At 58.0% G+C, this 26,529-nt stretch overlaps 2 protein-coding genes across 2 annotated transcripts; one reads left to right on the top strand and one right to left on the bottom strand.

Moving 5' to 3' along the window:
* Nucleotides 1-3,524: 3,524 nt before the first annotated feature.
* Nucleotides 3,525-8,875, bottom strand: LOC119090917 (BTB/POZ domain-containing protein KCTD5). Its single transcript, XM_037213642.1, has 5 exons — nt 8,380-8,875; nt 6,183-6,364; nt 5,377-5,488; nt 4,342-4,470; nt 3,525-4,019 (listed from the first exon to the last, which is right to left on the bottom strand). The coding sequence occupies exons 1-5, from the start codon at nt 8,521-8,523 to the stop codon at nt 3,990-3,992; spliced, it is 597 nt and encodes a 198-aa protein (XP_037069537.1). The 5' UTR covers nt 8,524-8,875; the 3' UTR covers nt 3,525-3,989.
* A 543-nt stretch (nt 8,876-9,418) lies between these two features.
* Nucleotides 9,419-26,468, top strand: LOC119090916 (uncharacterized). Its single transcript, XM_037213640.1, has 10 exons — nt 9,419-9,518; nt 11,674-11,775; nt 12,154-12,308; nt 13,293-13,449; nt 14,537-14,738; nt 18,218-18,351; nt 19,115-19,252; nt 20,332-20,484; nt 22,500-22,608; nt 24,273-26,468. The coding sequence occupies exons 2-10, from the start codon at nt 11,736-11,738 to the stop codon at nt 24,478-24,480; spliced, it is 1,296 nt and encodes a 431-aa protein (XP_037069535.1). The 5' UTR covers nt 9,419-9,518; nt 11,674-11,735; the 3' UTR covers nt 24,481-26,468.
* Nucleotides 26,469-26,529: the final 61 nt, after the last annotated feature.

Below are 26,529 nucleotides of genomic sequence, written 5' to 3'. Positions count from 1 at the left end.
GCCGGGCCTTGCGGGCGGGCGCCGCCGCGTCAGGGCAGACGCGGCAGGCCGGGCGGCGGCGCGCGGTGCTGAGTGCGAGACAGCGCTGACCACCGCGTCACCGCCGGCGGCGTCAGAGTCGGGCCAGGCTGCAACTTGACCTTGTGACCTCGTCAGGCCGGGGCACCGGGGACACAGCGATATTGGTCGACCGGTCCTACTGATGGTTCGGACTAGGACTCTGACTGGACAGTTGGATATATTACTGGACCGGGTTTCGTGCAAGTGGACTGAAGACACCAGGGCTGGGACCCGAACTCATCTATTCTGGAAACCTGGAACTAGAGCTCGTACTGGAAAAACGATCCTTCCCCAGGCTTCAAGCATGGTCGAACGGTACAATCTCATGAAGTACCGCAAACGACATGACGTACAAGTAACTGGCGACTCAACAAAATAAGATTCCGGAGTAAACTTAACCAGGACCTAACGACGTGTCATGGGGTTCGCCCCCGCTCATACCAATCTTCGTTCATCTCAGGTGTGGTGCCAACTCAGGTCCCTGTCTAAGATGCTGGCGGGAAAACGGCGCTCGATGGCAAAACGCATGCCTTATTGTACGATATTAGCGTTATTGCCATTTGTGATGGAGTTGCTTTAGGTGAGGACCGGTTCGCATCTGTTGCTTTTGGTCCGTCTGAATGTGTCTGGGAAAGTCGGCGTCAGATGTGGCGTCTGTTCGGTCCGGTGAGCGAGCTGTGCGCGCGCAGCCTTGGTGACGGTTCCTGGGCCCGGCAGGTGTCTGGACCAGCCGCTGCTCAACGACTTTCCTGGCACGTCCCCGGAGCGGTAGCCGTCGTCTGCTGCTGCTCCCCGGCCAGCGGCGGTCTCCAGGCAGCCCCGCCACCGCCCCGGACGACGGTGGTCCGGCAGGGGTAGCTGCCGAGCGGGGAGCTGGGGTGCACGGCCTGTGCACGCGGCGGCACGTGCTGCCTGCACGGAGCGCCGTGGACGCCGGCCTGGCCGCGCCGTTCGGCCGTCACCCCGGCGTGTCCAGTCAGCCGCGTCCCCGCTCGTGTCCAGTCAGCCGCGTCCCTGCTCGTGTCCGGTCAGCCGCGTCCCTGCTCGTGTCCGGTCAGCCGCGTCCCTGCTCGTCTTCACGCGTCGTCTGGGGTCCGAGCGCGCGCTCCCCCGCCTCCCCGGGTTCAGACGCCGTCAGAGGTCGGCGCCGCTGCCGCCGTCCGGTCCTGGGTGCGGCACGCGGCGGCGGTGTCGCAGGTGCGGCGGCGGCGGCGGCCGAAGCCGCGCGGGCGCTCCGGTCCGGCCCGGCCACCCTCCAGGCTCCGTCGAGCTTTCGTGTGCTATCAACGGCGGGTGATGGGCGCGAGAAGCTGTTGACTCGCGCATGACTGGTAAAGCACGACGGCCGGTCATGTGTGCTTTATCTGTGCTGGGGTGATGTTGCGCAACATGTACTGCATTGCCCAACTTGTGCTGCGCTGCCCTACGTGAAGTGTGTTTCCGGAACGTGCCGCATAACCCAACCACTACCGAGTTACCGAATGTGTACGGCATTATCATTCCGGGATATTTGTGCTATTGACGTGAAAGCTTGTGCTACTGAGAATCCTACGCGTTTACTTGTTTGTGTGGGAGCGAAGTGCGCGCATTGCTACCAGAGCGTGCGCGCGTTTAGCGGGAAGCTGTCCCCTTATGTAAGCCTGGTGAATAAACGCGGCCAGTCCGACACCTCCGTCTCTCCGCAGGGCGCGCTCGGCCGCGCGGGCCTGCCTGTGTGCGCGGCTGCGGCGGACGGCGGGGGGCGGCGGCTCTGTAAATGTTTGCGGGCGGCTCGAGCGCGGGCTCTAATCACGGTGCCGTAGGCGGCGCCGGCGGACGGCGGCGGCGGGGAACGTCCGTCCAGAACCGTCTCGACGCTCTCGCGATGCTGACGGACGCAGGACGCCGCGCTGTGCTGCGACCGCGCGCGACAAAAGCCGTCCCGGACTCCCGGCTGCCCACCGTAACACGCCGTCTCCGTGAGCGACAAACGTCTCACTGCCCGGGTTAAATGTGCAGCTTTCTGGAATATCTTGTCCGAGGTCCAACCCACAGTGCAAGGATGGCTTACCTGTCCGTTCGAAGAGGGTCCAAAAACAAATAAAATCAAATCGCTACTGCCTATAACCAATAACTGTACGCACTACTCGCGTAGCTGCATTCCCTCACTGGAAGCGAGCGGAAATAAAGAGGATGGTCGTGGGCACGTTATGTGGATCTACATTTAAAAGGTCTAGATGCATACCAAGTTGGGACACGCCAGAATACCGGCTGTCGAAAAAAACTGAAGATTTTCGCCCACCCGTCCAATCTACAAATTGTACTTCGGAACATTTTTGCAATTCCAAAAATTGGAATCCAATCGGCACCTCAGCCTGGGTCAGATTCCCAGATTCCAGGCCTTGCTCAGGACCGGCTACCATATAGCTTACCACCGCGAGACCGCGCGTGGGTTTGCGCTCGGTAGGTAAACCCAACTGCAGCACCACGGTCAAGGAAACAGCGCGCAAGCCTGAACTAGGTGGTCGAAAATAACAAAATGCGTCGTCTGGTATCCAAAACGGCGCGGGGTCCGCGATTTTGATCACGTGCATCACGTGTGCGTCACTCTTTAGCGTTGTCCAAGCCTGGCACACTGCCTTTCCCAGACGTATAGCCAGGCAGCGACAGAATCTCGCCCCGAGATGGCACGGCCAGCCCGCGCCCCCTCGGCCGCCGCTGGGACCGGCCGACATCTGACGGCGCCGCCGCTGCCGCCCGAGGCTCCCGCCTCCGGGCTCGCGCGCGTCCGCCGAGTGCCGTGCCGCCGCCGGCTCCGCACCAGCCCCACACAGGTCACGAGCGCACGTCATGTATTGTGAGTCGGGTGTCGGCGCCGGCAGCACAGCCGCGCTCGGCCAAACGAGGACGGTGCGCGCCGCCGACGTTTGGCCCGAAACTGAGGCCGGTGGAATGAGGCAGACCAGTCGAGACCAGACCGCGAGCAGCGACAGGCAGACCAGTCGAGACCGGACCGCGAGCAGCGACCGACGTCGCGCGCTAAATCGGGTGGCTTTTCTCGTCATCTGCGTGTCTCCGAGCGCGCCTGTAAGGCCGGTGAGCAGCTGACGGCTGCGCGATGCGTCGACAATGGATGATCTGACTGAGAGCGATGGGGGGGGGGGGGGGGGGCTACGGTTTCATAACTACGCGAACCAGCCAGCTGGCGAGGCATGACGGCTTCTACTGCATCTCGCGCGCTACTGGAGCGCACGACGCCGCCCAGATCCGATCCCAGCGTGGCAGTGAACTTTCCGTGGGAAGGCCTGCCGGGGCCACTCGGCAGCCAGCGCCGGGCGGCACGTGGCCGGCGGTGACGAGCGCGGTCGGGCCGAGCCGACCAGCGGCCCCGGCGGCCGCACGCCGCTGGGCGTCATCGTTCCTCCGACGGCTGCTGCTGCGCGGCCGGCCGGAGCGGGCGAGGCCAGCTCAGCTGACCGTCCCGCCTCGGGCCGGCGTCGCATCCCTCTTCCCGGGGGTCACCTGACCGGCCGTCATCGGCCCAGGGCAGCCGCCGGGCCGGGCCGGCTCACCACGGCGCAAAACTCGCGCCTACAAAACTCACGTACAAAGCGCCGCGCCGACCGCCGGCGGTAAGCTCGATACAAAACACACGTCTGAAAGCCTCTGAACGCCGCCGTGACGTCACGCCTCTGGCGCCCCCGCCACGGCCGCGTCCGCCCGGCGGTCCGCTTCAGCGCCAGGGCCGACCGCGGCGGCGGCCAAGCCTCTAGACGGCCTGCGTCCGAACAGACACCGGTCGGTGCACCGGCGGCGGCTCCGGCGGCGCCCGGGGCGAGGCGCGCCCACGTCCGGCGCTTGCTCCCCTCCGGCCACGGCAGCCGCTTGGTCCGCGCACGCGCGTCGTGACGTCGTGACGCCGGTGTGACGTCACTAAGGCACCGGCCGGATCACATCCGGCTGGCTTTCTGCAGCAGCATCTGGAACCGGTAGGAAGTAGTGAGGCGACGGCGACACCGCGGGAGGCGGCTGACTGCTACGATTGGCTGCGTCTGCCTGCGCCACACGACGGAGACCAATCATACTGCAACGCGCGTACGGAATCACAGCGCACGTGCACCCAAAGCGGCTCCACGCGTGCAGTTCCGGCGCTGCCACTACGCTATTTCAAAGGCCGCACCAGCACCGGCTTGAAGGCTGCAGCGTTAAGTGACGGCCGCATGAGTACTGGTGACGGGCGGATCTCGGGTTCGATTCAGCACGGGCGCTCGCCATGCGTCAGCGCTGCTGGCGGCGTCCCACCTTGGCCTTGTCGGAGGGCTCGCGCCGGTTGCTGTGGTTGTCACAGGAGGTGCACTCGCGCGACACCACGCATAGGAACTCGGCCTGGTCGTTGTTGCCGTAGTTGTATTGGCTGCCCACGTTGATCAACTGGCAACAGTGGCGGTGGTCACTGACAGCTCAGAGCAGCAGCCCTCCCGCACCCGTTCAGAACAACAGCCCTCCCGCGCTCGGTCAGAACAGCAGCCCTCCCGGGCCCGGTCAGAACAGCAGCCCTCCCGCGCCCGTTCAGAACAGCGGCCCTGCCGGGCCCAGTCAGAACAGCGGCCCTGCCGGGCCCAGTCAGAACAGCAGCCCTCCCGCGCCCAGTCAGAACAGCGGCCCTGCCGGGCCCGGTCAGAGGCATGCTACCCCCACGTCACACTTCACACAACACAGGCGCAACACTGCGCCGACCGCTGCAGGTCTGCTGCAGCCGGATGCTGAGCCAATCAGGGTTGCACAAGCAGGTGTTCGCGACGAATATGTACATCGAATGTGTGTGCAGTAGGCGTGACGTCCGCGGCCGCCCCGGGCGTACCGGGTCCGCTCCAGTCCCCATAGGCTGACACCCGGCCATAGCGAGAGATCAGCCGCGGGACTGAGCTGGCAGGCCGACGAGCGCGCAGACAGAGCACGGCCTGTGGAGGGGGACGGACCACCGCCGGCTCTGTCAGCCCCTCCGTGTCCTCTGGCGCAGCACGGCCTGTGGAGGGGGACCGGCCACCGCCCGCTCTGTCAGCTCCTCTGTGTCCTCTGGCGCAGCACGGCCTGGGGACCGGCCACCGCCCACTCAGCCAGCTCCTCTGTGTCCTCTGGCGCAGCACGGCCTGTGGAAGGGGACCGGCCACCGCCCGCTCTGTCAGCTCCTCTGTGTTCTCTGGCGCAGCACGGCCTGGGGACCGGCCACCGCCCGCTCTGTCAGCTCCTCTGTGTCCTCTGGCGCAGCACGGCCTGTGGAACGGGACGGACCACCGCCCGCTCTGCCAGCCCCTCCGTGTGGCGCCCCGCACTGACCTGCTCAAACTTCCAGCCGTCGCTCATTGAGGACATGAGCGACGTCAGCTCGTCTTCGTGGAACTGCATCACCCGGTACACGTGCTTGCCTGAGCCCACGGCGCCCGCCTCCCTGCCGAGTGGGCGCCCAGGGGCGGGTCAGCGCCGGACGGCCGCACGCAGGGGCGGAGTCAGCGCCGAGATGGACGGGGGCGATGGCGCAGTCGGTGTGGACGTGGCAGGCACACACCATCGGGGCACACGAGGCACGGCTTGGAATGTGAGACGCTGTGACTGCTGGCACGCGCATGTAGGGCGCACAGGGTTACACCCAGAGGATAGCTGACACAAGGCAGTCATGTGCAAAACAGGGGACGGCGGGCATACGCGGTAGAAATGTAGTTGGCAGCTGATGGGCGTGACTGGCGCTATCTGTCCGTGCAGTCGACGCGCCCGAAAGTCCAACAAATAAGCACAGAACTGTGATAATACGACAGAGGTCAATCCACATCCTATCGCATATCATCATATGGCCGATCAACAGACAGCGGTGAGTAACACGTGCTCGGCCTTCCTCAGCAACACAGCTCCCCCGCGCGTGACAACACGGCCCACTTTCCGGCCAGACAGGGGCCATACATGATGGTTTGTGCTCCACCACCTCCAACCAAGTACCATCTTCTGACCACCACTCACAAGACGGCAATCCGGCGCAGGGGACATGACCAGTAATGCCAAATGATCAATACCAGCTGCTCCCCAATCATGGATCCCCCCCCCCCCCTCCGCACAGTGTCAGGTCCTGTTCACGCTCCTGCTCCCCTCACCTCTTGGCGATGCGATCCTTCACCAGTCGAATGAGTCCGGTGATGTTGTAGAACTCGGCCTCCTCGAGCACGCCCTCCTCGGCCATGTTCTTGTCCATGACCAGCTTGCCGTGTCGTAGGTAGTTGAGCACCGGGCCAAAGTAGCCGGGGTCACGGTCGATGAGGTAGGCGCCCTGCTCGTCCTGCGGCGGACAGTCGGCCCCGGTCAGCGAGTCAGGTACGCTGGCGCATGCCGCTAGCAGGCATATGAACAACACCCACCAAGGTTGATGCAGCATCATGTATTCCACAGATGCCATCATAAATTTTGTTGTTCATTTCAAAGAGGCTGTCCTGGCTAAACCTGTTGTAAACAATACAGAAATGGTAGCTAAACAGCAAGCTGAGGAGCAAATAATGGAATTCCTTAAACTGTTTGAGGGTGGCCTTGGCCAGAGCAGGAGTAGAGGAGTACAAATGTCAGAGTTATCAATGTCATGTGCTTATGCTGAAAACCAAAAAAAGTGAGAATTTTGTGAGCCAGTAACAAACAGCCTGATTGGTGAGCTGGAAAGCCTGCCTTCTATGAGAGTTCATCAAGCTGGGAGTGCCCAACATAGCCTTCACACATTCTAGCTGGGAGTGCCCAACATAGCCTTCGCACATTCTAGCTGGGAGTGCCCAACATAGCCTTCGCACATTCTAGCTGGGAGTGCCCAACATAGCCTTCGCACATTCTAGCTGGGAGTGCCCAACATAGCCTTCGCACACTCTAGCTGGGAGTGCCCAACATAGCCTTCGCATATTCTAGTTTTACAAATAGTACTGACCCAAGATTGTGATAACATATGCTTAGCTAGGCCAACACCTTCAGCCAATGAAATAGATTGCTATCATGATTAACAGTTTTACTGATAGCCAACCATGCCATTGGGATTTACAACACATTCAGCTGCTGAGGCTATAAAGCATTGCCTGCCTTTCACCTAAGCAGGGAGGGTGAGCACCAAATAAAGTATTACACCAGTAGTCATATCTTCAGTGGAAACTGACTGCAACAAACTGGGCTGCAGGCATTCAGAGACCTCCACCCCAAATCCATTCAGTTTGGCAACAAGAGCCTGCATTCCTGACCAGCTTTGGACATTTTGAAGCTGTCACATTGGCCATGTCCTGGGACCTATGGAAGAATGGTGAGCTGGACAGTTCTAGGGGAGCTGCTGATCTGTAGGTGGTCTGTTGGCACACAAGGCACAGCTGGTTTTACACTGTCATTACTCCAGTTGTCAAGATTTGACATCACCCTTTAAAAAATCTTGAATGAAACCCTGATTCCTATCCTGATGGGAATGAATGTCCACATACAAGAGCTAACACTTTTGCCAATATAAATGTCCATTCCTTCTCAGTCAGAATGTGTTGGTTTTCAGCCACTGAGACACTGACTTGTCCACATCTAGGCCTGGTTTTCACTTGCCCTGTGTATTTGGGCTGCAAATAAATTTTCAATTTACAAAGTTTGCATTTCAGGAGCAAAAAAGCATACAAGTAAATATAAGAAGTTGATTGAGAAATTATCTCTAATAGGTGATGGCAAAATTGGCAGATTTCATTCCATCAGTGTAGCAAAGATTAGCTTTCATTAAACAGTTGTCATGCTAGTAACTTAATACCTGTAAGTTAATGAGCACTGTGCTTTCATGATAGCATTTCTTGTTGCTGAAAACCAGGGTAATAGCCACAGGGACCTTGGCAGATCCATAACCCCCCCCCCCCCCCTTGCTGAGCTGAGCAACTCCACAGGATTGCATGCCTTGTAATAGACCTAATGATATAACATTAGGAAAAATGATGGAATTTAGGGTTAGTAGCATCAGTACCAGACTCTTGAACACCTTTTTCAAAGATTGTGTCTGTGCCCTTCAAACTGATGGATTCCTGGGAACAGAAGCAACACAGAGGCTATGCTACAGTATGGCCTCTGTGTAGCAGAGGTATTACAGTATAGCCTCTGTGTAGCCTCTGTGCTTGTGACATAAACCCTGGGCCCACCATCCATTTATGCAATTTGATGAACATGAGCACAGAGATGAACTGCATGCATGAATAACCACTTCAATGAAGGATGACAGTTCTAACACTAGAAGGAACCAAACTCCCATACATGAGTAGGTCCAGTATGCATGAACAAAACATCACAAGTATTGTCATAACTTGCCTTGGCTGAGTTCAGATCCATGTCACTTTGACAAAGTCTATACAGAAAAGACTTCTCATCTTGACATAGTGTTGTCCGAGTGGTCATGAACCTCGTCCCACCCACATTAAGCTTGATCCACTCTTGCATCCTCTCATCAGACATATTTCCCTTGCACCAGTACAAAAGAGGTAGCAACAAAAGGCTTCTTCATTTACAAGTACACGTCTCTCTTGTTGACTACAGCGATAGGTATCGTGAAATCCAACACTGAACACGATACGAAGGCCGCATCACAGAGTACAAGTCACTCCAAAGATCACTTGCCGCCATACACTCGTGCAATAACGTGCAACGGCCAGCAAGCGAACGGGTGCTCACTGAGGGAATACAAAAGGCGTTCGCGATAACGCTTGGTTAGCAAAAGCGCGGTTACTGAATCACGTCCATCACGGTCAGCACTTAGTTCCAGCGCGCACAACTCCTCGACCCCCACCGTCCGCGAGCTGGAGGCCTGTTCGCGACTGACGGCGACCGACGTTCTCTGCTAGTGGCAAGCAATTTACGGTTCCAGAGTTAGGTGTAATGCCTATTGCCAGTTACGTTTCCTTGGCTAAATTAGCGTAACCGAGTGGAAGGTTTGGCGGAATACTGACGTGCTCCAGGCGGGTTTTGTGAGTTTTTTGAATGATACTTTATCATTATGCAGGGATGATTGCGATTCTCGAATGATTTAACAATTTACGAATTCTTCTCATTTCATTTGCTTATCAACATTCCATTGATGTAATCGGGAGTGTCTTAAAGTCAAGAGAGCAGACCTAAATATGCTTTATATATCTTCAATGCCGAGGAAAGAAAAGACACCACTCTTTCTTAGAAAAATCGTGAGTGCGGCACCAACGTCCTTTAACCATTGACCCATGTATAGGTCAATGCCTTTAGCTTGTATAAGACACTCAAAACACCTACTGGTTCTGCTCTTGCCGAAGGCTTGGCTAAAAAGTATCTGGTAATGAAAGTTCTGACCTGTCGACGGTCATGACGATTCTGGGACAAACATATTGACAATACATCGCCCTGCTCTGGACTTCTTTGTGACTATTTCTGGTTGTTGCTGCATTCTGGTTGCGTTGGATCACGTTTTCAACCGTACCAAGGTACTTTGCTGACCCTGGAGGGCTTGGTGTAAATGTTGACATTTTTGTTTTGCATAGACATGGTTTGTTTAGTTTGCGTTTATTGAGATCTTTATCGGTCAGCACGCCAGATTAAAGCTTCTATATTACATGGTGATCAGAAATGCTCAAATATGTAGCTTAGCCGTATTATGAATTTATCTGTATTCCATGGCTAGTAATTTCGGGATAAATTTGTGCCAACTGAAATTTTTGCCCACTTGGGGTGGAATCTTACCATTTGTGGCAGGTAGCTGTTTGACATAGCAGCAATGCTGTGGCAGCAATTTTAGCACACTGATGCCATAAACGAAAGTGCCCTACGTTTGGCACATGGAATTGCGTATAACTTCAGTGCATTGAGAACTTGATGCATCTAGAAAGTAGAATATTATTATAAAAGAAAGGTGCTTAATCATATTTTGCCAGCCTACAATAGTTTCAAAATTCAGGGCAATACCAGGTACAGTGGATGGATGTTTTGTATACTGGCCTCATGTTAGTATGGGCTCTGTGTGCTAGGGCTTTGTGTTCAAAAGTTTGAAGAAGCTACCCCACATTGTATTTCTTATTGCGGATATTCCCTAACAAAATCTTGTTCATATCTGTCTTGTTTTGCTCCCTGGGCTATGATGAGGTTGTCTAAGGACAACTGACTGTTGCAACAGTTATGGTACTGCATTTTCATGCCTGAATGAGTGATGAGAGTCTAGTATGGCATCCATTTGTGTACTGTCATACAATTTGTATGTTAACCTTCCTGTCAATGATATCATTGAACAGCAGTCACATTAAGTTTCTAATATTCTAGCTTGCCTGCAATGGCATAGACACAATCACAATTGCTTTTCAACAGTCATCAAGTTCTTACATCTTGCATGTCCATGACCTACAATATTCTGTGGTGGCTTCTCTATGTAGGATCAAAAGAGATAAGCAGCATTCATGTGATGGTATGTAAAGTGCCCCTAGTTCTTTCTAGCCTCCAAGCTGTGACTTCCTTTGAGTTTTGTAGTAGCTAGTGAAACCTCTGGTGCAGGATGGCCAGCATTGATACAGTGGGCTGTCATGCATGTGTATTGCATTACAGTATGCTGATGTCTGCCCACTCAGTGTTCTGAATGTGAACCAGCATTGTGTCCTAGGGATGGGAATAAACCATGTTAAGTGATTATCAGATGATTGTGAAAGATGCCATGTTAACTTTAACTTTAAATTTATGTTTAAAATTGGTGCATTTCCACATGCATAGTGGCCAGGTACATGCCATCCATAGGGGAAGAGAGGGCTTGTGGACTAATATTCACCAAACTGTTAAGAATTGTGACTTATTTCCTGTCAGTTGTACTAGCACTTACTCAGTCCCATACTTGAAAGCATGATATTTGTAAGTATCAAAGTATTTATGCATGTTAGGAAGTGTTGTGTGCTGTATATCTTAATGTTATATCACATGCACAGTTTATTGGGTACTCCATATTTTGCATGGCATTTAAATCCCATGCATTTGCTGTCACTTTGGTAGAGATGTGGTAGCTTCAGGGTGTTTATTGGTATTTTGACCATTATATTGGTACAAGCAATGTGATCAAAACCATTGAAAAATATTTTGATGTACATGTTAACAGGGTTTTGTCACCACCTGCTACCTGTTATCATATACACTTTTTCTGCTTTTAAATGTCACACACACAGGGTTTTATTATGCAAGCCAGTTCAGCTGTGGTGCGATCTAGCTCTCATGATGTGGATGATTATTTGAGTCATGTTTTATGTCTTAGTTTTTGCTGCTCATAATATGGTCACCTAGTGATATCATATAGATAAAATCATGTCCTTGCCCATTAAAAAGGTGTAATATGTCCTCATAAGTGCAGCTAAGGGGATGCCTGGGATCTGAAGACCACAGTGAGACTGCATTGTTTTCTTATAGTACCATATACAGCTCCAGACAAAAGGATAAAAATATTTGGTTGGCTGGTGGTGTTATGACATTTAAGGGCATGCAGCATCAAGGCAATCAGTGTGATGACTCATCATCCACCACTGAGCTGTTTTGCTTTTGCCATACCCCTGCCAATCACAGCATGTGAACATTTGGTGCATAATTGTGTAAAGAACAGGATATTTTTTACAGCCATTCAGCACCAAGAAAATGAGTGCAAGCAAGTAACTGATGCACCACTTGAGACATCAGTCATGTGGTTCAGTGTAGTTTTGGTGTTTCTTCCTATCATTGGTGAGTCTGTGTATGACATTAGGGGTGATTAGCATGGAACAATCTCAGTATTGTGTAGATCACATACATTAATTTGTAATGCCAGGGAATCATCAGCTTGTAAGGGTATATTTGCATGTGATTATGCTGGTCATTTTGTGTTAAAATGTTGCACATTCTCTGTTCATTGGAGAAAACTGATATTCATTGGTCAGTAATAACATCATTGCTGGCAACATGACTTACATCAGATGATATGTCAAAGATGCTCATTTTATAAGGCTTTTCCAGCATTTCCAAGTTTCCTTAGGAGGGGTGTACATGCTGCGGCTGTGTGGGCCTCCACGCTGTCCGTGGTGGAGAGCCGGTGCTTCTGGCTGACGCTCCTGCTCCTGCCAGGTGGCGCGCGTGTGTACCTGGACAACGATGGCCCGGCGGTGGTGGGGGCGCCCATCATGTTCACGGCCCGTGTCGAGCTGGACGGTGATGAAGACCGCCCCAGCGAGCTCATATACGAGTGGGCCGACAACGCGTCTCCCCAGCACTACAACAAGGTACGTCCGGCGCCCGCGTGACAGGGTGCGGTGTGTGACACCTCTGCACTGTAACGGGGTGTGGCTCAGACACGACAGACACTGAGACACAGACATGCAGACTGGCCCAGACACAGACACAGACTGGCTCAGTTGCAGACAGATACTGATTCAGGTGCAGACACAGACTAGCTCAGACACAGATGCAGACTGGCTCAGACACAGTCACAGACTGACTGAGACGCAGACGCAGACTGCCTCAGACACAGACACAGGCTGACTCAAACACAAACACGGACTGGCTCAGACACAAACACAAGTTGCGGATCTCACCTTGACTGCACGTGCGGTGTGCAGTACCTCTACACTGCAGACGAGGTGATGCTCTCGTCTCAACGGTACATCGTGCTGAGTACAGAACCTGCGTTACAAGTGCAGCAAGGCAGCATCGTGCCACACTAGCACGACTGGTCCTTTTGACTTGCTGACAAACACACTGCGCACACGGTAGAGGAATAGTTCTGTCAGGCTCCAGGCTGTTGGATAGTTGCATTGATAAAAAGCATTGTGCTTGACTGTAAAAAGTGGCCGAAGGCTCGAATAGAAGCACAAGTGTTCTACAATGCTGTTGAACACACCTGGGATTGAGAATGGACGTTATTATTGCATCTGGGTGCTGGGCGTCCTCCAGCGTACGCGTTCTCGTGCGGCCTGCCCCGGAGTGGCCCAGGTCTGACGTTCCCCGCGCGGCCCGTCCCCCGGAGCGGCCCAGGCCTGACGCCCACCGTGACGGGGCCGGACGCCGGGCTTCACCCTTGACCTTAGCCGAACTGACACCTCGCCTCAACTGACGGTTTTTGGTGCTTGACCGAAGCCAGCTCAATGTGACACCCGACCTGACACCTGACATACGTTCTGATTCCCGAACTGATACCTGACACCAGGCATCTGACACGTGATCTGACACCCGACCTGCCATATGACCTGGCACCTTACACCCGACAGTCGGAGCCGACGTCGTCACTGCAGGCCACCATGCTGGTGGTGTTCAACGTCAACGACCTGTTCGGCTACTACACGATGACGGTGACGGTGAAGGAGCCGCGCACCATCCTGCCCGACAGCGTCATCGGCGAGCAGTCCACCCTGTACAGCATCACAGGTGCGGTCCGGGTCACCGCCGGCGCCGCTGCAAGGCGGCACGGCCGGGGTCGGGGTCGCCACAGGTGGGGTCATACTCGGGTTATCACGGGTCGGGGAGGGCTCCAGACGACACTGCCGGCGCCGGTCGGCCGGGGTCGGGGTCGTCACAGGTGGGGCCAGACTCGGGTTATCACGGGTCGGGAAACGCCCCGGGTGGCACTGCCGGCGCCGGTCGGCCGGGGTCGGGGTCGCCACAGGTGGGGTCAGACTCGGGTTATCACGGGTCGGGGAGGGCTCCAGACGACACTGCCGGTGCTGGTCGGCCGGGGTCGGGGTCGCCACAGGTGGGGTCAGACTCGGGTTATCACGGGTCGGGGAGGGCTCCAGACGACACTGCCGGTGCTGGTCGGCCGGGGTCGGGGTCGCCACAGGTGGGGTCAGACTCGGGTTATCACGGGTCGGGTAGGGCTCCAGACGACACGGATGTTCAACTCACTTGGTGCTTGCGGGCTGACAGTCGGCGATGTTCGCACAAGATCCTTACGTGCCTGATTACCAGTTCGCATGTTTGCGTCTTCTTGTGGAGCCATCGTTATTGTGGGGAGGGGCTTACTTGCCAGGTGATGTTGCTGGTTATGTGGTATGGTGCTGACTGAACTGATGGAGATACAGCGAACAGCGGGGAGTGTCTAAGAGCGGAAGAGCAGAAGAACGCAAATAAGTAAAGCGCGTGCTTCATGTGGCTGTGTGATTTTGAACAGGATTCCAGATTTAACATGACATTTTCAGTCTCGCAACTATATGGCCATGCTTGTAACCCATTGGTCGATGGCCATGAGGCGTGACGCTCTGCTTTGATCACGTGATCAAAACATGTGGCAAATGATGGTCACGCATGGGTCACATCACATCTGATGGCGTTCCTCGCGTGTTGCCTGCTGCCACATGATGCAGCGACCGTCGCGCCGCATCGCCACGCGATCCGTGCAGCCTCGGTGACATCAGCGTCACGTATCGTCACGCGGTGACCTTGTGTTGTCACGTCACTGACGTCCCACGCTTGCCGGCTGACGTTGGCTGACGCGGCGTCTGCCGGCCGCCGTCAGTGAACCTGAACGGCCACATCGAGCTGTCGCAGCCGGGCGTGTCGCAGCGCGAGCCGGGCCACGTCAGCACCGCCAACGAGACGCGCCTGACGGTACGCTTCCGTGACCCGCACCACTTCCTCGACTCGGCCAGCAAGATCGAGTACTTCTGGTCCGTCAACGACCGCCGAAACCTGGGGCCGTTCGTCCACCCCGACCTCAGGTGCGTCCACCCGACCTCGGGTGCGTCCACCCCGACCTCAGGTGCGTCCACCCCGACCTCAGGTGCGTCCACCCCGACCTCAGGTGCGTCCACTCCGGCCTCATGTGCGTCCACCCCGACCTCAGGTGCGTCCACTCCGGCCTCAGGTGCGTCCACCCCGACCTCAGGTGCGTCCACTCCGGCCTCAGGTGCGTCCACCCCGACCTCAGGTGCGTCCACTCCGGCCTCAGGTGCGTCCACCCCGACCTCAGGTGCGTCCACCCCGACCCCAGGTGTATCCACCCCGGCCTCATGTGCGTCCACCCCGACCTCAGGTGCGTCCACCCGACCTCAGGTGTGTCTATCCGAGCGCCAGGCGTGCTTCAAAAGCGCCAGACGTCAGGGACGGGTGCAAGCCAGGATCCTTCCCCGATCTCGAGCTCAGTGGACAATGAAGCTGGCGTTACTGCCCTCCTCAGGTACGGTTAGCACCCAGGTACCACCAGGACTCAAGGAGTGAAATACAGCCAGGGCTCAACTTCATATAAAGCTGGGGTATGGTTTGAGTTACTGACAATATACAACTGTATGATGTGCTTCACTGAACAGTGTTATCTAGACAGCGTTTAGTCTGTGGCGACTCCCTGACGCTGACGTAGCAATAGTGACCACCCAGATCGTAAACTCAACAGACAGAACAGAAAACAGAAAATAAACAGAAAACGTCCCACGTGAGCAGGCAGCGTGTGTCCGATGGCGCACGCCGTTATGGCGAGCAAGTCCTCGCTTACAATGCGTCTCTGTAGGACACCATTTATGTTAATGTCTAGGTGAGCACGTGAGCAGTAGCCTTTAAGTGGAGCAATCGAGGCAGATGTTCAAATGTCGGCGCACGCCAAATTTATGAAGTTTTGTCAGAACGCCGCCACGCTGAATTATGTCAAAGACATTTTTGACGTCGGACAAGGTGAAAACATCTTTTTGCTTAAAAGCTTCTCTGATAGCCGTGTCTAGGATGGCCGCAATATCCAGCCCTGCAACGAAATTTCTAAACCCGTGCTACGTATTACGTAACTTGTTCATTGCATTAGCGAGGAACATTATTCACATAGATAAGGCAGCAGTATTAGCTGTATTCCTCGGAAAAAACAGGAGAGTGTAGATATAGTTGGGTTAATATTTGGGCAACATGCCTCTCGAAACAATAGCAGAAGTGCACTTTCGCTATTGTTTCCAGAAAGGCATGTTGCCGAAATATCCACCCAACTATATCTACATTCTCCTGTTTTTTTTTTCCGAGGAATAAGACTAATACTAGTGTCTTATCTACGTGCTGCGTGCTTTATAAAGATCCGATTGCTCCAGAAACCACATCAACGCGGCAGGGCAGCCACTATCTTGTCAAAAATCCCGCATACGCCTGACGCGAGCGAAGGTGATCGGTTTTTCAAAGGCTCTGTGCCGTCCTGTATTAAATTGTTGACACGTGTCAGCGTTTACGTTTGATACGCTTGATGAGGCTTCACATGTCAGCGCAGCATGTTACACCATTGATGCCGCTGATGTAATGTACTGAGGCGCACTCTGCCCCGCGCACTGTACGCCCCGCCTGCGCTCTCGCGTGCTGAAACGCGGTAAGAGTTGCTCGCATCGACTAGCGATTAAAATATTTGAAGCGCATTTTCTAGTTTTGCGGAAAGATTGAGACAAGATATGGGTAACACCGATGGGATGATCGGCCAAACGGTCGTCGTCGTCTGGTCTGTTACGACGTGCACAGCATTGGCCAGCCAGCTCTCTGGCCGCCGTCAGCTGTTGTTGAGTCCTTAGCCTAAGGGCTGGATGCGGTTGGGCTATCAGTCATGCATGCATCACAGTCCAAGGTCCGTCATTGGAATTACCGGGAATCGACACGGGGCCCGTGGAGCTCGGCGCTCGTTCAACCGAGCTGACAAGGGCAGGGTAAGACATGTGACATGGACAGAGCGTGGACAGGACATGTGAGGTCAAGGTCCCGACAGGAGTCGCTTCCCGGCCTGGCGCTGGTCAGACCGACACTCGTCATCCCTGCCGAGCTGAGCTGACCCTGTCCCTGACCGGAGCGTGACCAGCTCTGGCAGGAGTCGTTTCCTAGCGTGGCGTTGGTCAGACCGCCACTCGTCATCCCTGCCGAGCTGAGCTGACCCTGTCCCTGACCGGAGCGTGACCAGCTCTGGCTGGAGTCGTTTCCTAGCGTGGCGTTGGTCAGACCGCCACTCGTCATCCCTGCCGAGCTGAGCTGACCCCGTCCCTGACCGGAGCGTGACCAGCTCTGGCAGGAGTCGTTTCCTAGCCTGGCGCTGGTCAGACGCCACTCGCCATCCCCTGCCGAGCTGAGCTGACCCCGTCCCTGACCGGAGCGTAACCAGCTCTGGCTGGGCTGCTCGCCGTCCAGGCCGAGGTCAGGCGGACAGGATGGTGTGGGCCCCTGCAGCCGCGGAGGCGTCGGGCCCGGGTCACGGCCGCGCCTGGCCGGCCCGCTGCTGACCGGGCGCCCGCCGGCACCGGCTGGTCCCTTGTTTATCGGGCGCGTGGCGCTGTGGACTGGACGCTTGTGCGTGTGCCCGGCGTCGAGTGACGTCACTGGCCAGTTGACCGGGCGGCGCTGGAAGGCGGCGAGTCCACTCTGTAATCCGATCGTTGTTCTGGCCGTCATCTCATGATATGCACTATTTTTCAAGATGGCCGCCACGCTTAATTTCCGTGTACTCTAGCGTGTTCGCCTTTTTTTATTCGCAAGCGTTTCGCTATTTAACTTCTGGTGCGATTCGTCCTGTGTGACCATGGTTCGTTTTGGCTGTCGTCATTCGCTCTCCTCGTATCAGCATCGTGGTTTCCCCTGTGCGGTTGAGCCGTCGCCGACCGTCGCCGCCCCGTGCCAGCTCCACCTCTGCTGCCCTGGTGGTGGCCCCCTCCCCCTCCCCGAATGTCGCCGCCCGGTGCCGGCTCCACCTCTGCTGCCCTGGTGGTGGCCCCCTCCCCCTCCCCGAATGTCGCCGCCCGGTGCCGGCTCCACCTCTGTTGTCTTGGTGGTCTCCCCCCCCCCCCTCCCCGACCGTTGCTGCCCAGTGCCGGCTCCACCTCTGCTGTCCTGGTGGCCCCCTCCCCCTCCCCGAATGTCGCCGCCCGGTGCCGGCTCCACCTCTGTTGTCTTGGTGGTCCCCCCCCCTCCCCGACCGTTGCTGCCCAGTGCCGGCTTCACCTCTGCTGTCCTGGTGGTCCCCCCCCCCCCCTCCCCGACCGTCGCTGCCCAGTGCCGGCTCCACCCCTGCTGTCCTGTTTGTCGCCTCCCCCCCCCCCATCCGACTGTCGTCGCCCAGTACCGGCCCCACCTCTGGTATCCTGTTGGTCGTCTCCCCCGCCCCCCCCCCCCCCCCCCGACCGTCGCCGCCCGGTACCGGCTCCACCCCTTCTGTCCTGGTGGTCGTCCTATCCCCTCTGACCGGCGCCGTCGACTCCAGCTACAACTTCACCAAGCTGGGCTCGAACTTCGCGCGTTGCATCGCCGTGGCGCACTTCGACAAGAACGTGACGGCCGGCACCGGCAGCGACTCGAGCAAGTGGGGCCTGTTCTCACTCAGCTTCCTCGTGGACGGTCAGTGGGCTTCGGCGGGCTGGCGAGAGCCGGGGCATGGCTACCGGTACTTGACATAGTGTCGTGCCACATCATGGATATGACGGATTTGTATACTGTCCTCAGAGCATGACTATTTAGGATAGAAATGGCTGGACCGTTTTTGCGTTTGCCAAGCGGTTAAACCGTTCTTAAGTGCGTAGCTAGTCAGCTGCTGATTGTTGCTAAGTCAGTGAGCTATTGCTGCTAGGACGTCATATGATCGTTCGGTCTACACTCGTGAAAACTGTTGCTACCACCATGGGTGATTTTGTCACAGGAGAGCACTGACATACGGAATCTTCAGCCATCACATACTTTCGCCTGCGAGTATCATGGTTGATGTTAGGTATCGCCGGTCCGTGACTGTTTGTTGTGATTGATTGTTTACTCTGATCAAAGTTTTTCGGGTCTGCCCCGCCCCGATTCTTTTTCAAGGATTTTAAGAGCTCGTTGGTACCTCGCATGTGATGTTAAGTACAGATGTTATGTATAATGCGGGTATTTTTGTGTTAGATATCCGGAAATACACCCAGTTACAGCGGTGCATGGGTTGATTGTCTAACAAAAAGTTAACTAGGGCCGACACCTGAAGTGGCATTGCTTCTGTCATCTGAATTCTGGATGGTTTTTTGCTATCAGGGGAACATTGTAACCGCACTCAGAGACCTGGACCCGACTGTGGTGTTGTCCGGCGCCTGCCTGCGGTCTGACCTGCGTGTGACGGCTGTGCACGGCTCCGTAGCGCCGATCACGGTGGTGAATGTGTCGGGCAACAACTGGCTGAAGCACGGCGAGCTGCTCAACCTGACTGTTCACTGCAACGGCACCGGGCCCTGGAACTACTGCGTCAACGTCTACAGCGGCCGCTACAACGTCACTGGTGAGAGCCGGGCGCCGGTGGCGGCAGAGGAGCAGGTGAGAGCCGGGCGGGGTGGCGTCAGAGGAGCAGGTGAGAGCCTGACGGGGTGGCGTCAGAGGAGCAGGTGAGAGCCGGGCGGGGTGGCGTCAGAGGAGCAGGTGAGAGCCGGGTGGGGTGGCGTCAAAGGAGCAGGTGAGAGCCGGACGGGGTGGCGTCAGAGGGACAGGTGACAGCCGGGCGGGGTGGCGTCAGAGGAGCAGGTGAGAGCCGGGCGGGGTGGCGTCAGAGGAGCAGGTGAGAGCCGGGCGGGGTGGCGTCAGAGGAGCAGGTGAGAGCCTGACGGGGTGGCGTCAGAGGAGCAGGTGAGAGCCGGGCGGGGTGGCGTCAGAGGAGCAGGTGAGAGCCGGGCGGGGGTGGCGTCAGAGGAGCAGGTGAGAGCCGGGCGGGGTGGCGTCAGAGGAGCAGGTGAGAGCCGGGCGGGGTGGCGTCAGAGGAGCAGGTGAGAGCCTGACGGGGTGGCGTCAGAGGAGCAGGTGAGAGCCGGGCGGGGTGGCGTCAGAGGAGCAGGTGAGAGCCTGACGGGGTGGCGTCAGAGGAGCAGGTGAGAGCCGGGCGGGGTGGCGTCAGAGGAGCAGGTGACAGCCGGGCGGGGTGGCGTCAGAGGGGCAGGTCTGGACTGGGGAGTTTTCGGGAGGACTGGGAACGCCGGAGGGCTGGGGAGGTCCTGGAGGAACAGCAGGGGACGCGTCAAGGGAGGATCGAGCGTCAAGCGCCAAGGGCTGGAGAGCCGTCAGGGGCAGAGGAGGCGTACAGGCGAATTTTATTTTGCTATTTACTTGAATGTATTATCTATGGAAAAGTTAATTATCATTGGTTATCGTTTGTCGGAAGTTATCTGATCATGTTATCTGAAAGTTGGAACTTATAGTTAAATATTCGAACGTTCTAGTGTCTCTTGCACAGCCTCACGGAACATTCAAACGATTGTAAAGCCTACTGCGCGGTCAGCCGTCTTCCCAGCGGCTGTCACCGACGCGCCTACTCTGTTGTGTGAGCGGCTGGAGGCCCGGTCGGTGGCAGCGTCGCCCCACTGCCGGCAGGGAACGAGACGTGCCCGTACCCGAGCGTCACGGCCGAGTGTAGCGTCGGCATCGTGCGCTACCTGCGGGACAACGGCACCTACACGGCCGTCAGCGTGCTCTCAAACGCCGTCAGCCGGCGGGTGACGCCTGTCGCCATCACCGTCTACACGGGTACGGACGGCGCCGCCGACCGCCCCTCTGTGGCGCCGCCGACAGCCCCGCCTAACGCCGCCGACCGCCCCTCTGTGGCGCCGCCGACAGCCCCGCCTAACGCCGCCGACCACCCCTCTGTGGCGCCGCCGACAGCCTCGCCTAGCACCGCCGACCGCTCCTCTGCGGCGCCGCCGACAGTCCCGCCTAACGCCGCCGACCGCTCCTCTGTGGTGCCGCCGACAGCCTCGCCTAGCACCGCCGACCGCTCCCCTGCGGCGCCGCCGACCGCCCCTCCTAACGCCGCCGACCGCTCCTCTGTGGCGCCGCCGACAGCCCCGCCCAACGCCACCGACCGCCCCTCTGTGGCGCCGCCGACAGCCCCGCCTAACGCCACCGACCGCCCCTCTGTGGCGCCGCCGACAGCCCCGCCTAACGCCGGTGACCGCCCCTCTGTGGCACCGCCGACCGCTCCTCTGTGGCGCCGCCGACCGCTCCTCTGTGGCGCCGCCGACAGCCCCGCCTAACGCCGCCGACCACCCCTCTGCGGCGCCGCCGACAGCCTCGCCTAGCACCGCCGACCGCTCCTCTGCGGCGCCGCCGACAGCCTCGCCTAGCACCGCCGACCGCTCCCCTGCGGCGCCGCCGACCGCCCCTCCTAACGCCGCCGACCGCTCCTCTGTGGCGCCGCCGACAGCCCCGCCCAACGCCACCGACCGCCCCTCTGTGGCGCCGCCGACAGCCCCGCCTAACGCCACCGACCGCCCCTCTGTGGCGCCGCCGACAGCCCCGCCTAACGCCGGTGACCGCCCCTCTGTGGCACCGCCGACCGCTCCTCTGTGGCGCCGCCGACCGCTCCTCTGTGGCGCCGCCGACCGCCCCTCTGTGGCGCCGCCGACAGCCCCGCCTAACGCCGGTGACCGCCCCTCTGTGGCACCGCCGACCGCCCCTCTGTGGCGCCGCCGACCGCCCCTGTGTGGCGTCGCCGACCGCTCCTCTGTGGCGCCGCCGACCGCCCCTCTGTGGCGTCGCCGACCGCTCCTCTGTGGCGCCGCCCACCGCCCCGTCATCACGCCGCCGGCCGCCATCGGCGCTGGCTTGAGATCCCTGTGAGGCGAGCCGGCGGCTATATCGATCATAGGTGTATTGGTAGCAAGCGTACACGTTGATTGTCGGCGTTACCATTATGATTGACGAATGCGTTGATGGTGATGGCGACGAGTGACAGGTCAACAATAAAGTGGTTCGTGCGCGTCAGACTGTTGACCCGGCTCCCCGGTGTTGATTTTCTGCATGGGCTTCGTCTTACGCCGTGTCGGTTGTCCGCTAAGAAGAGCTAATAATGGTCTTGCACGTGCTTAAGCATGGGACGACAGGTGGCCTGCTGACCACTGTAGTCATGGGCCGCAGAGACTTGGTGACGGTAGTCTGTATCAGTCTGACGTGCCGCGTCAGACTTGGCGACGCCCAGCAGTGTAGTGACAGTCTGTATGATGGTCTAACGCTGTGTGGTAACAGTCTGTATGATGGTCTAACGCCTTGTGGTGGCAGTCCGTGTGATGGTTTAACGCCATGTGGTGACAGTCTGTATGACGGTCTATATGATGGTCTAACGCCATGTAGTGGCAGTCTGTATGATGATCTAACGCTGTGTGGTGGCAGTCTGTATGATGGTCTAACGCCGTGCGGCGACAGTCTGTATGATGGCCTAACGCCGTGTGGTGACGGTCTGTATGATGGTCTAACGCCGTGTGGCGACAGTCTGTATGATGGTCTAACGCCGTGTGGTGACGGTCTGTATGATGGTCTAACGCCGTGTGGCGACAGTCTGTATGATGGTCTAACGCCGTGTGGTGACGGTCTGTATGATGGTCTAACGCCGTGTGGCGACAGTCTGTATGATGGTCTAACGCCGTGTGGTGACGGTCTGTATGATGGTCTAACGCCGTGTGGTGACGGTCTGTATGATGGTCTAACGCTGTGTGGTGACAGTCTGTATGACAGTCTGATGTGCCGCGGCGTGTTTGTCGCCGCAGCGGCGCGCCAGTCGCAGCTGTCGTACTACATCATCCCGCTGAGCTGCGCGCTGGCCGCACTTGTCTTCATCCTGTTCGGCTCCATCAAACTGATTCGGTCACGGCGAGAGTGAGTACAGACCCGGCGGTGATGTGTGGGGTCTGTGACAGGGGGAGGGAGGACCCGGCGGTGATGTGTGGGGTCTGTGACAGGGGGAGGGAGTGAGTAGGGACCCGGCGGGGATGTGTGGGGTCTGTGACAGGGGGAGGGAGTGGGTAGGACCCGGCGGTGATGTGTGGGGCCTGTGACGGGGGGAGGGAGTGAGTAGGGACCCGGCGGTGATGTGTGGGGTCTGTGACAGGGGGAGGGAGTGAGTACAGACCCGGCGGCGATGTGTGGGGTCTGTGACAGGGGGAGGGAGTGAGTAGGGACCCGGCGGTGATGTGTGGGGTCTGTGACAGGGGGAGGGAGCGAGTACAGACGCGGCGGTGATGTGTGGGGTCTGTGACAGGAGGAGGGAGTGGGTAGGACCCGGCGGTGATGTGTGGGGTCTGTGACAGGGGGAGTGAGTGAGTAGAGACCCGGCGGTGATGTGTGGGGTCTGTGACAGGGGGAGGGAGGATCCGGCGGGGATGTGTGGGGTCTGTGACAGGGGGAGTGAGTGAGTAGGGACCCGGCGGTGATGCGTGGGGTCTGTGACAGGGGGAGGGAGGACCCGGCGGTGATGTGTGGGGTCTGTGACAGGGGGTGGGAGTGAGTAGGGACCCGGCGGTGATGTGTGGGGTCTGTGACAGGGGGAGGGAGGATCCGGCGGGGATGTGTGGGGTCTGTGACAGGGGGAGTGAGTGAGTAGGGACCCGGCGGTGGTGTGTGGGGTCTGTGACAGGGGGAGAAGCGCGCGGATGATTTGCTGCTGAGCCGATTTCTGGGTACGTGAGCCACTGTCGCGGTGTGGTTCCCGGCCTTGCCCTGTTCTATGAAGGAGCTGTAGTGCGCAGACAATGAAAATGTCAACTCTCGGGCGGCCACAGATTGTCATGCCGCGTCTTTTAAAGCTTCGTAGCACGGGACAGTGCCGGCTGATCAGTCGGGAGCCGCCACTTCACCGACTGTGCAGCGTGTTTGACGGCTCACTCTGGGCCCCCAGCTGTGGGGCAGTCGTGTCGGGGTATTTTCACATAACTGGCGGGTCAGCTTATGCATTTCCGTTAGATCCTGTTGAGAGAACGCCCTCATTGGTCTGTGTGCGGCGAGTCATGATTTTTGTAGGAAGACCTCATTGTTCTGTGTGCGACGAGTCATGGTTTGTGTAGGAAGTCCTCATTGTTCTGTGTGCGGCGAGTCATGATTTGTGTAGGAAGTCCTCATTGTTCTGCGTGCCGCGAGTCATGATTTGTGTAGGAAGTCTTCATTGTTCTGTGTGCGACGAGTTATGATTTGTGTAGGAAGTCCTCATTGTTCTGTGTACGGCGAGTCATGATTTAGGTAGGAAGTCTTCATTGTTCTGTATGTCGTGAGTTATGAGTTATTCGCAACGCGTGAGATCTGACCGGCGTTTTCTTTTGAGAGTGCTTGGTGGGAATTCATTTCAAGCCCGCAGTAATGAAGGGACGCTCAAAAAGAAGCGTGGCAATAACGTGTGCTCATTCAAGTTTTGCCATACAGCAACATCTTGGTTTTTAGTTTTTTTCTCCCAAAGTTTAGACGTTTGAAGCGTCTGTGTTACCCCCTGCTGCCACCCCTTTCCTTGTGACATCACGCGGCGCCGTGTCAGCTCGCTGCTCGCCCGGCAGCTACAACCTGGAGATCGCCGACTTCGACTTCAGTCAGCCGGAGGCGCTGAACCACCCGTCGTTCGGGCGCCGGCTGCTGGCCAGCCTGTGGCCGGGAGGCGCGCGCCACGCCACTGGAGCCGCCGGCGCCGAGTCGGACGCCATCCTGCCGCGCGGCCGCACGCACCGGCGGAGCTACGGCCTCGTCGAGGACTACGAGGAGGACTGACGCAGCACGGCGGGCGTGTGACGGCCGGCGGCGACGGCGGCGGCCCGGAACGGCCGAGGGCACCCGGAGCCGGCACAGACTCGGTGTGGACTCACGCGGCGTCTCGGCAACAGAGAGATGTGGCTCGAGGAGGACCGCCGGGAGTGATGAGGGAAGGGCCTGCCAGCGGTGAGGACTGGGGGCTGGTAGGAGGTCCGCACGTGCGCTGCCGGCTTTTCAGCCCGGCGTGGACACCCCGGCGCTGGCTCGGCACCACGCGGAGTCTGCCGGGAGTTCCTGAGGCCACGACCTTTCTGGGCACACATTACTATTGATAGGCCTACCCATTGCTGTATTACACTAGGCGAATCGCGATGTCGCGCGGTGAGATCACATTGTTAAAGATGTTTATGCGGGAGAAGCATGCGTATTTAGGTATCCATATGTGCTATTTTTGACACTGTAACGCATCCGTGCGCGGATAAATGGCGTCGGGTTTTGTGGATGAGTGATGCTGCAGGCTGGCTATGGCGGCAACCGCTTGTGCTGTCGATTTGCGGGGACAGTCGTTGAAATTTAACCCTATCGCAGTGGATTTGAACCGTTAACGCAGTAAAGCTTGCCCCGATTTTGGTAAGTCACTCGAAATCGGACAGGAGACAGCTAAGTCATGGAAGAACGTAATGGAATCCTTTGTCTTGTCATGGGTGGAGGCTACGGCTGGGCCGGGTCAGCGGGGACAAATGTGGCCTCGGTGGAGGCTACGGCCGGACTCGGGTGCGCGGGAGACCGCTGCGGCCTCGGACTGCTGCCCGATATTCGTCCACGTTTTCCAAAACCGGGACAGGCTCCTGCGGTTTACCGTCAAGGCCCCATGCGAGCGGTCCCAGCCTCGGACGGTTGTGCTCAAAACGCGACGACCAGAGGCTGCCGCCTGCGAGAATCTGATACCACCAGCAGGGCGCCCGGTGGAGCGCTGGCTGGCAGTGCTTGTCAGTGTAGGCCTGCCACCGGCTCGCCGCGCCGCCGCCGGCGCGTCCGCCGTCCCGCGGTAGGGCCTGCGAGCCGCGTGTGTCCCGGCGCGAGCGGCCAGCCCGGTGGCCCGTACCTCTCCGTGATCTGGCGCAGAAACAGCGCGACCTCGACGGGGATCTGCGCAGGCGAGAGCGCCTCCGCTCCGCTTGTGTATGGCGCGCCATATCGTAACCGGGCCAAGGTCATTGGTGGCGCGCCTCCGCTGGTCTCAAGGACGCGTGGGCGCCTCCGTTCGGGAGAAATTGGGCGAAACTGGCGCGTGACTGTTCTGAGCTTCCTCTCGCCCCGGTATATTTGGCGTGGATGTGTACGCTGAGACGTGGATTCGGAGTTAGCTCATCAGACCGCATGGCCGAAGAAAGCATGACATGACTGGCTAGCATTGGATTGCAGGGGCTGTTTATCGTGGTTGCTGTGCTGTATGATGTTTGACCGAGTACGACCCGCGGCCGACGAACGCGTGCGATTGACGCTAACGCGGCTTTTGCAGACATTGCAGTCGCCTGTCCCCGGTCTGTGTGCTGTCGTGCGGTCTGCGTACTGTGCCGGCTGGGTCCGCCGCTGTCCTGTGCGCTCCGCTGGCTGGATCTCGAGTCCTCTGCGAGTTTGGCGCGAGGCTGATGCGACCAGAGGCGCCGTACTCGACCGTAGCCCGTCCCACATTCCCTGTATGCTGGCACGCGGGCGGGCTTCGCCGCAAGACCCCATCGCTTAGTGTCCGCTGCGACTCGCTGCTGTGTTGACGCACGGCCGGTGGAGCGGTTGTGGTGGCGCCGCGGAGATACCGTTCTCGCCATATTCGCCGCCGTGTGCAGAGACACGGCCCGCTGGCCTGTAGCCGGTGCAGCGGCACCGAGGTGCTCCCGGCGCTCCGGGGCCCGGCACAATATGGACGTCTTTCAGTGGCCCGTTCTGAAGACGGTTTAGAAACGTTTGCGGGAGCCACGTCGATCCAAATATACATATATATCTGACGGCGGTGCTTAGTGCGGTGAGGGCGAGGCGGGCTGGCTTTAACCCGGACGAGTACCGATC

This window comes from Pollicipes pollicipes, unplaced genomic scaffold (assembly GCF_011947565.3).
Source record: "Pollicipes pollicipes isolate AB1234 unplaced genomic scaffold, Ppol_2.1 Scaffold_3216;HRSCAF=3773_pilon_pilon_pilon, whole genome shotgun sequence".
NCBI lineage: Eukaryota > Metazoa > Arthropoda > Thecostraca > Pollicipedomorpha > Pollicipedidae > Pollicipes > Pollicipes pollicipes.
The sequence above is the reverse complement of the archived record's forward strand: the minus strand, read 5'-3'. Positions and strand labels throughout refer to the sequence as shown.